Source organism: Corvus brachyrhynchos, unplaced genomic scaffold, assembly GCF_000691975.1.
Source record: "Corvus brachyrhynchos isolate BGI_N302 unplaced genomic scaffold, ASM69197v1 scaffold340, whole genome shotgun sequence".
Classification (NCBI taxonomy): domain Eukaryota; kingdom Metazoa; phylum Chordata; class Aves; order Passeriformes; family Corvidae; genus Corvus; species Corvus brachyrhynchos.
The window spans coordinates 2,188,554-2,198,978 of NW_008235987.1; the positions used below are offsets into that span (position 1 = coordinate 2,188,554).

Below are 10,425 nucleotides of genomic sequence, written 5' to 3' on the forward strand. Positions count from 1 at the left end.
AGGGAAGAGAACTTGGGGAGGGAAAGGCAGCTGAGCTTCTCATCTTCAGAGGAGGAGCTGCTTTCACACCCAGCACCTGGAAGTGGCACCTTCGGAAGGAATTTGGGGATTTTGGCCACTCATCTCAGTAGTGTCTCACCTCTCTGAGTACCTTTACTCTGCGGTGAAGCAAACACCGTGGGTGAGCTCTGGCAAAGCGAGCAGTTCAGCTGTGTCCACGGGGGACATTCCCTGTTTGTGGAAATCACGGGATCACAGAGCAGCAGGCTTGGGAAGTTCCAGCTTGGCCTTTCTGTCTCACTCCTGACCCTGTTTCCTCCTCCATCAGGTTCCCCAGAGCCACCCCAGAGGTTACAAACCCTCATGTCTGTCACACTCACCCTCATCTGTCACCCTCACCCTCTTTAAGTTTTTCCTAATTATTTTCCCTCCCTTTCCCCCCAGTTTCAGCCCCTCTTTTCCTGTCCCACCCTGTCCCAGCCCCAGACTGTCCCTCCCTCCCTCTGACTGCAATTTCTGGGTTTTAGAGCTCTTTGCCTCCCAACCCGTTTTAGGACTGAAACACCTTGAGTCATTTCCCTCCTTCCTCACTGCCAGGTTCTCCACATTCCCTTCCAATTGCTCCACATCTTTCCCAAAAAGGGGTGCCCTGCCTTGACTAAAAGCATCCCAGCCAGGGTCTGAGGGGTGTGGAAGGGTTAATTCCCATGTCTGGAAGGTGATATTCTATTTTATTCAATCCCAGTGGTGTTTTTTCCAACACCACAGAAGTACTGAGACCCTTCTACATTTTCCTACATTTTCCTACATTCCTTTCCTTTTTTTTCTACACTGTTTCCCCCACGTCTGCCAGTGTTTAAAGCCAGGATACAAGAAGATGGTTTTTACTGCGCTTATAAGTGGTTGCTGCTGATGAATCAGCACATAAAATAGGCTAATTAATGAGTTTTGGAATAACTAACACCCCCCAGGCTTTGGTTTTACCTAAAGGGACCACGTTTATCCAGAGACAAGTGCTAGCAAAAGAGAAATACATTAAAATAATCCAGCAATCCTACTACTACATGGAGTAAATTGCAGGGGAAAAAAACACTTAGCAGGCTATTTTTTCTTCATTAAACATGATGAGCTCATAAAAACCCAATTAATTAGTCAGAATGATGTGAATGACTCGTCAGAGCTAATTTTAGCAGCCTAAAGTTAGGCAGCATTACCACAGCAGTCGTTTCATCTCCTTCAGCAATAAATGGAGAGGGATGAACATTTCCAGGATAAACTCATCCTGCTTCCCTCAGCTCCCTAAAAACCCAAGGAAGGTGGGATGGACTCCCCTGTGGAGACAGAAGAGTTCCAGTAACAGACAGCAACCAACACTGGATTTCTTTGCTGCTAAGGTCGGGTGAGATCAATCCCACAAACTCAGAGATGATTATTTTACGTTCGCAGGGTAATTAAACACAACGCAAATGAACTGCAATCATCAGGGGCAAAAGCATGATGAGGCATTGCTCATGAAATAATTACAGAGATGTGCAGAGCACGGAACTTGCATGCCACAGACACCTTCAGAGCATCAACATTTTCCTTTTTTTCCCAGTTTGAGCCGACAGAAGAGGAGTTGCTGGATTTCTCTGTGAAGGATCATTTTTACACAGCCATCCGAGACAAACATTTTTCATTTTGACAAAATCACCCTGTTTGTTCCCCAGATTGATCTTTGTGTTTGCAAAGAAGCGCAGCACGCTAAAAAGAAAAACGAAATGAAATGAAAGAGGATTTGATATAAAATATTGCACAGCTTGCTCCAAACATCATCTTCTCCTCAAGGCTCAACCTGATTTTGCTAATTTAAAACTGGAGGTCTTGTTTTGATTTTTTCTTTACTTCCTGCATCCCTCCAGCTGCTGAGGGAGCAGCACTTCAGGGAATGGCTCATGACCAGCAAAATGAAAGCTCTCCAGCTTTGTGGATCCCACAGGACTGGGCAGGGTGTAAATAGGTGTCCAAAGCCACCCAGGAACACTGGGGTCAGTTATTCCATTGTCCGACAAATAACAGCTCCACACATTCCCCAGAGGAGCTCTGGGATGAGGCTGCCTCTGAGGAATCATTTGTTGGGACAATGGAGCTTCAGAGCCTCTTGGAGGGACTGGGAATGGGCTTTCCAAACAAGGCAGCTTTGAAACCCCTGACCTGGAGGGCACAGGGCACGGTTTGTGTGCCCTGCCAAGGTCATTCTCTGTCTCTGGGCATGGCCAACCCTGGTCCCTGCAGGGGAAGAAAGTTCACATGGGGCTTGCTCAAGTGCAGGGGCTCCCTGGGCATCCCAAGGGGAAGCTGCTCCCTCGTGCCACAGCTGATCTGTCACTGGTGCCCACAGCAGGCAGAGCCCAGCAGTGTGGGACAGTGTGGGACAGTGTGGGACAGTGTGGGCACGCTGTCAGCGAGGTCTGGGATATAAATACTGCTGCACACGAGTTCACTGCTTGTATTCGAGGAGCTCAAGGGAAGAATTTGTTGGGAGGGGTTTTAACGGCAGGAAAAGTTAGATTTGGGACTCTATGGAGAGCCTGCTTAAGGTCACAGCTGCTTTCCTGTAGGAAACCTCTCCAGGATGTTGGCTGGGAGTTTTCACTGGGTCTTCTGGATCCTCACAGCTGGTGATGAGGGCAACAGCACTGAAGGACTTTTGGTTAGACTTGATCTCCAGGGCTGACTTCTCCGCTTGTTTTTCCTGCGTCTTCTCTGCACGGTTCCACTCCTGCTCCTTGCGATCCAGCTGCATGGCACTGCAGTGAGGGGCGTACACCTCCGTGGTCTCCTCAAACTGCAAGCAGTCCACCTTGTAGTACTTCTTCTTGACGTGCAAGACATCGTTGAACCTGTGGCCCCACAGGATCTCTCTGGGAACGTAGGAGCTCCGTGACTGGTGGGAAGTCCCCGTGGAGTCACCCGTGTAGACAAAAGTCACCAAGATCTCAAAGTTGTCCTTGGCCAGAGCTTTGCGGTCCAGGCCGTACAAGGGGCTCTCGCTGTCGATCTCATGGACGACGGTCACTGGCGTGACCAGGATGATCTGGTCATTGAGCAGCTTGAGGTCCCTGTACTCCATGGTCATCCTCCCCTCCTTGTCCTCCTTGTAGCGCAGCAGCTGCGCTCGCACCGAGCCCTCCACCATGTGGTTGGGCCGGAAGTCCCCGATGCGCCACATGAGGCAGAATTTGTCGTCCCTCAGCCCAACCACGGCGTAGTAGCTGAAACGGATGGTCTGAGCTCTTTTCCGGGCCGTGGCCATCTTGGCCAAGGCTGCTCCAATGATGAAGGTGTCGATGATGCAGCTCAGCACCGACTGCAGGATCACCATGAGGATGGCGACCGAGCACTCCTCAGTCACGCAGCGGTACCCGTACCCGATGGTGGTCTGGGTCTCCAGGGAGAAAAGGAAGGCTCCCGTGAAGCTGTGCACATTTGCCACGCAGGGGGTGACTTCCTCGTCGCTGAACAAGTCCCCGTGCTGGACGGCAATCAGCCAGAACACGAGGCCGAAGAACAGCCACGAGAGCACGTAGGACAGGGAGAAAATCACAAACATGTGGCGCCACTTGATGTCCACCAGCGTGGTGAAAATGTCCACCATGTAGCTCTCCCACTCTCCGAAGATGTGCTTGAAGTAGACGTTGCAGCTGCCATCCTTGTGGAGAAATCTCTTCTGCAGCCTTTTCACCTCCTTTTCTGGGCTTTCCCGACAGGTGCCACGGTTACTGACCTTGTTTCCCTGGACATTCACAGGCCTGTAGCAGCCGCTCTGCTCATTCATCTTCCTCATCTCTGCCTCAGCTTACAGAAGGTCCCAGGGGTTGTTTTCTTTGTTCATTGGAAATCTATGAAATGAAAGAGAAAGTCTATTTTCATTTGAATTTCCAAATCTGAACATGTTCACTCTGTGGCCACCACAGGTAATTTTTGGAAGGGTACAGGCCGTGGCATCCATTACAGATCTTTGCTCAAAACCAGGCCTGGAAATATGAGACAGCTAAAAATCCAATCCATTGGAAATGCCCTTATCAACCCTAAAATTTGGTCTGTAGATGAAAAGAGAAATCAAAACCTTTGTGGTGACCCCATTGTGAGTAACTCAGTTAATGATCCCATGAAACAACATTAAAAGCAGGGTGAGCTCCCCTGAGCAGTCACAGGAGTGGCACAAACCACTTAAATTTGGCCAAATATTGGAGGTAATGAATTGTTCTTTGCAATTTTCCCTGTTTTCCTCCATTAGAAAAAAAACTGGGAAAACCCCTTTATTTAGAGGTAAAACTTCAGTCTCATGGGCAGGGAAATGCAGTGATGGTATGTTTTAACCAAAAAATTAATCAAACAGATGATCATTCACCATTATTTATGTTTCAGCATAGAAAAACCTGTTCATGGAAGTGAACTTGACTGGGCTGGTGCTACACAGACATGTTTGTCCAATTTGGAGAAAATTATTTACATTTCAAATGAAAAAAGAAACCTCTCTGAGGTCCTGGAAAGCTTCTGAAACGGTTCCTTAAAGCAAACAAAAAAAAATCCAGCTGCCAAGACTATTTAAATCTTGATTAATGAGTTTGAAACAAACATGGAGGGTGTTAATGGAAGTTGTGGGTGACACAAATTTAGGAAGTGATGTGGATTAGGAGATTCCTTGGTCAGAGCAGAGAAGAACTGAGCAGCACCAGTGCTGGGCCATATTTAGTGACCAATAACAAGAGTTACCTTAGAAATGGAATTGAATTTCCTCATCACCTGGAATCCAATTAAAAACACGGCATTTAAAAAGGCAAATCCTTTTCCTGCAGGTCTCCAGCTCATTCCACGACATCCCAACCATTGACACAAAACCAGTCAGAAGTGATGGGGACACAGCAGAACAATTCCAATTGTTTGCCAATTTCATGCTTCTAACTGATATTCCTAAAGGAAAAAAAAACCCTAATATTTTTGTGGGAAACCTGTCATTATTCCTCCAGAAACAGCAAGTTCTCGATGGAAAAATGACGAGCACTTTTCCCATTTTTAAGCTGGTTTCAGAGTTCGGATGTAGGTTTTCAATGGAGCCAACAAATCCATGGAAAATGAGTTTAAGAAAAGCGAATTTCAGAAAAACCAACTCTCCCGGGGGAATTTTTTTCCTCAGGTCTTCAGTCCCTTTGCCTGAGCAGAAATGACTGCACACACTTCCAGGCAGAGGAGAGTCAGGCCCATGGAGTGTAAAATATATTGGATGGACTGGATTAACAGCCCAAGAACTCTCCTCTCATCCAAGGAACAATGACAAGCATGCAGAGACATTCATCCAAAAACACTTAAAAGCCAAACATAGTTTCCATTTCTTTTTTTCTCTTTTTTTTTCCTTTTTTTTTTTCCAGCCCAGAAATGAATGTGACATATGGTGTCGTAGCCTCAGAATGTGGCCTTCATTAAAAAACACAACATTAATGCTTCCAAAAATACTTCTTGGAATAGGGTCTTTGGAAACATTCATATGACTTGCTTTGCTCAGAGTTTTAAACAAACACTGCAGCCTGGTCTATTGAGGATGCTTGACCCAACATTTTCGAAGTCATATTTAATAACAAACAAAAACTGGAAACTGTTGAGGGTTGTTTGTTTGTTTTGTTTGAAGGACCTCATAACGTGAGGTGTGAAAATGAAGCGAATTGTAACCAGGAGCCAGTATAATCTTAAATAAAAACATTTGTAGGGCTTTGCCATGAGGGGCTTCTCTGATCTCTGCTCCCTGGGACAGGGACAGGACCCGGGGAATGCTGGAGCTGTGCCAGGGGAGGTTTTGTTGGGTATCAGGGAAAGGTTCTTCCCCCAGAGGGTGCTGGGCACTGCCCAGGCTCCCCAGGGAATGGGCACGGCCCCGAGGCTGCCAGAGCTCCAGGAGCGTTGGGACAGCGCTGCCAGGGATGCCCAGGGTGGGGTTGTTGGGGGGTCTGGGCAGGGCCAGGAGCTGGACTGGGTGATCCTTCATCCCTTCCATCCTAATATTCCATGACTCCATGATTCTAGCAGTTTTCTTATTGACTGGTTCAAACCAGAGTTCCGTGAAAACACTCCCAAACTTTGCAGGACTCTAAAGGGGACTCAATTTCATGAATCCAAGGCTCCTGAGTGAATTCCACTCTCTGCTGTTGCCATCAGAAAATCATCTGATTTCCAAAATTGTGTTTTGCTGGCACCACCTTCGGATTTTGGTGGGAAGAACCTTGGATTGTGACACACAGAGCAACGGGGTAAAGGCCGCTCTGATCTGCTGGTCGTCTGTCACAACCAGGAGACAACTTTGATGGGGATGGGCCTTGTTTTAGGAGCTCTGACTCTACAAGGGTCTCTCCTAAATACACGTTGCAGTTATACAAATACTGCCATGGATGTCTGAGATGAGTTTTTGGCTGGCATAAGAAGCCATAGAACAGGTTGGGATTTTCCAAAACAATCCAAAGTATGTCTGCAATAAGAAGGGGAATGTGTTGCAGAGCTCCCTAAACCAAAACCAAATATCCAGCCCTGGAGCTGGATAGAGGAAAAAAGAACCAGCGCAGAGCAAGGTTACCAGACCAGGATTGCCCCCAGGACCTTGGTCGTGTTGAAAATTGGATTTCTCGGAAGAATTTGGTATTGCCCTGTGGAGACTGCCCCAGGTGACCTAAAACCCCAAACTGCCCAGTGGGGACTGCCCCAGGTGACCTAAAACCCCAAACTGCCCAGTGGGGACTACCCCAGGTGACCTAAAACCCCAAACTGCCCAGTGGGGACTGCCCCAGGTGATCAGAAATCTCGGGAAATAACCCCCTCAGCCACTCCAAAGCATCGAAAAATGTTGCCCAGTATTCTGGGTGTGCCTGAAGATAAGCCAAACCTGCACTTTTCAAGGCCACCTCTTCAAGTCTCTCGAGTGCAATAATAATCACAATTAACGATCATGCATCATAATTAATAACTCTTTGACATTGATGTTGCTCAGAACGTTCAGGTCCAAAGACCCACCCTTCAGTGTTCATGGATTCTGTAAGTCAGGATTAGGATCTGTCCCTCATTCCTGGGGACACCGTTAACAGACACGTGATTTCCCTGTTCCAGACAGGGACAGGGAAGTTGGGAACGCAGCTGTTCCTCCCTCCCTCTGCTGAGGCACTCTGACTGCCGCAGAATACTCTGAAGACTCTGATTACGACCAAATTATTACCAAACCACAGACTCCCAGCCAGACTGATAAGCTTCAACCTTAGAGTAATTTCAAAAAGCTGATTTTCCCAACTGGAAATATCCGACACATCCCTAAGAAAGCCGCACGATTCCATGAGAGGTCCTGTTACCTGCTAAAGATTAACAAAGGGGGTGGAGGAGGATTTAAAAACATTCTCTACTCACTAAAGCTCAAGATCTGTTGATGCAAATGACTCTCAGATGTTGCCAGGAAGCGTTTTCACCTTCCCCTAATGCTGACACATAAACCCTCCCTCTTTTCTGTCTTGCTTTTACTTTCTGTGGGTTTTTTCCTGGACTTTTGGGCATGTTTGTGCACATCGTGAGCCTCCCCTTGCGCTGCAGCCCTGCTGATGTTCACAGTACTTTTGCTCTCCGTTCTTATAAATGTATTTCTCCCCTCCAAATCAAAGTTTGTCAGAGATAAAAATGGAGCAGTGAAGCCAAGCAGGAAGACAGAAACTGAGAAATCTCGAAGATTTCTTTAGGGTAAATGGCAGAGAGTTGTTCTAAAGAATAAATGTATCAGACTCAGAGGTCAGAAACCAGAATAATTCTTAATCAATTCTTAACAGTGCTTCATTATCTCAGCCAAGGCCAGGATTTTACTGTGTTGGATCCTGAAGTGCTCAGGGGGATACAGAACTGCTCCAGAGATCTGTGTTCAGGGGGCTGCACAGTGAACCCCCAAACTGGTATTGTCTAAAAACATCACCCCAATCAGATACGGGAGGAAATTCCTGTATTTCAAAGGTCATAAAGGAGTGCAGTGGCAGAAGCAGATCAAACCCAGCACCCTCTTCTACCCAGTGAAGAGCTGCCACAAAGCAAACACCAGCAGGAGCAGATTTTCTTATCATATTTATATTTTCATGTAGTTCCTCTCGAGCAGAGCAGCTGTGCCAGAACAACTTGAACTCCTGATTTTCAGCTCCCTTGGAACAGCCACTTCAAAGCCCTGAGCATCAAGCTGAGCCTTTCAAAGACTTTCACTGGATGTAATTGTCAATTTAATCCCGATATTTGGAGTTTAGGGCTCAGTGCTTTGTGAGGATAATCCCTCTTGCACCATAACCTAATACCTAACAAATTGCTGCTACACCCCTTTTATGACTCTCTTTTCCCATTATGTAAACAATAGGGGTGAATTTTTGTTCGGTGACAACTTCAGTCAACAGCCTGTTTGTAAAACATTAAGCAAAACAATGTGAAGATCTGGGTTCCAGGATAATTCTGTTCTGAGATTAAATCAAGAAGAAAACAACCCCAAAATCTCCAAATTAAACTGGGTGCTCATTCTCACCCCCACACATGGAAGTGGTGTCTCTCTCTCTCTCCAGTGTTGCTTTAGCAATCACCTCAGTTTCCTGCTTCATTTTGGAAATGATCTGAAAGGTTTCCAGTTTTAGTCATTGTTGTGTAACCCTGGAAGGGTTTCAGCTCAGAGACCAGAAATGTGACAAGTCAGAACCTTTGGAGCGGCTTTGGAATTGGCTACAGTAGTCGTTCCTTTAAAAAAATCCACCACCCACAAAACCTAAATAAATCTATTGCAGGACAACATTAAGGCTCCTTCTTCTCTCTTTCCTTCCTTCCTTTCACTCTTTTTGTTGCAAAGGGACTTCTTCTGGTACCCACAGCCAACCCTTCTGCTTCTGATCCGGCCTTCCACTATCCCAGGGTGCTCCAAGTCCAACCTGGCCTTGGACACTGCGAGGGATCCAGGAGCAGCCACAGCTTCCGTGGGCACCCTGTGCCAGGGCCTGCCCACCCTCAAAGGGAGAAATTTCTTCCCAGTATCCCATCCAAGCCTGCCCTCTGTCAGTTTAAGCCAACATATTTAATGTTTGTCAACTCAGATCCCCACAGGTCACTGAAGGCAGCTCTACACGGGGAAAGGGAACACAAAACCCCCTAAACTGAGCCCAGAGTCAGACCTGGGGGAGCAGGGATTTAGGAGAGGGGTTCCCACAACAGAGCATGACCAGGAGCATTCCAGTGGTGCTGCCTTTACAGGTGGAGCACATCCCAGAGGGAGCTTCAATCTCACATCCACAGTGACATCTTGGATGCCACCAGAGTGAAGCTTTTAAAAGGCTCAGCTTTCCCTTGAAAGCAAAAATTTTGTTTTTCACATCCCTTCAGCTGAGACAAATGAGTGCTGCAGGTCACCAAGGGCTCCATCAGCCTGCAGCCCACAGCTCTGCAGACATCACCTTGCAGGTGACCCCTGTCCCCTCCAGCATTTTTTGTACAAAATCCTCTCAACAGCAGAAGAAAACATTGCAAGTACAGAAAGAAAAGAAAACACTGGGGTTGGAACTGGATGATCTTGAAGGTCCCTTCCAACCCAAACCATTCTGATTCTAACACACCCAACTCAGAGCAAAATGTTGTTTATTTCTTAGACTTCTTAGTCAATGGCTCCATACAGACAGAGAGCTAAAGAATCAATATCAAAGTGTTTACTGAGCATTTTAAAGAACAGACACAGGCACCAAAGAGCAGCAGAGCTTTGCAGATGTTTTTGAGTCACGCAGTGGTGCCGTGATCCCCACTGGAACAAGGCACAGCAACAGATATATTGACATTTAATTCATCTAAGTGAAACCGGATCTGCTTACAACAAAACCAATAAAAAAGTGAAAACAAAAATGAAGAAGTTTGGCCTCTTAAAGTCAGGCAAGACAGAGTGGAAGCTGCTCCTTGGTGAAGGCTGGTTCCCCATTTCAGAGCCACAGGATGGGCTTAAATGGAAGCAGCTCCCCGCTTTCCACTCAGAGCAATTCCCAAAATCCATAGAAAGCTGCAAATGTCTATTTTGATTTATTTGCCCTGTATGCACTGCACGGCTGTAGCCAGGAGCCAGCAGTGGAAACACTGAAATACCGGGAGAGATGGAAAGTGCTGGCAACTCGAGGCTCTTGATTTGGGGCCTCGCTGCCATTCTTTGTCCCAGACGCTTTGGCAGGAGGGAAACCTAAAACTGTTCCCTCTGGGGAGTCTCTTCCTCTTCTTAACCCTCAGCTCCCAGCAGCTCTTGCCCAGATGGGACCGGACCCAGCAGGGACTGGGCACAGCAATCCCAGCTCAGCCTCCCCTCGCGCGGGGCTGGGTGGGTGCAGGGGCCCCAGGCTGCCCCACCACGGCTGAACCTGAACTGGGGCT

At 47.2% G+C, this 10,425-nt stretch overlaps 1 protein-coding gene across 2 annotated transcripts in view; it reads right to left on the reverse strand.

The window, feature by feature from the left end:
- Positions 1-1,428: 1,428 nt before the first annotated feature.
- The window catches only part of KCNJ16 (potassium voltage-gated channel subfamily J member 16), a 32,196-nt gene continuing 23,199 nt past the window's right edge, over positions 1,429-10,425 (reverse strand). For both annotated transcript variants that reach the window (XM_017730502.1, XM_008631137.2), the window contains one exon: positions 1,429-3,881. In XM_017730502.1, coding sequence (XP_017585991.1) covers positions 2,546-3,826 — 1,281 coding nt within the window. In that variant the 5' untranslated portion in view covers positions 3,827-3,881 and the 3' untranslated portion in view covers positions 1,429-2,545. The remainder of the gene's footprint in view (positions 3,882-10,425) is intronic.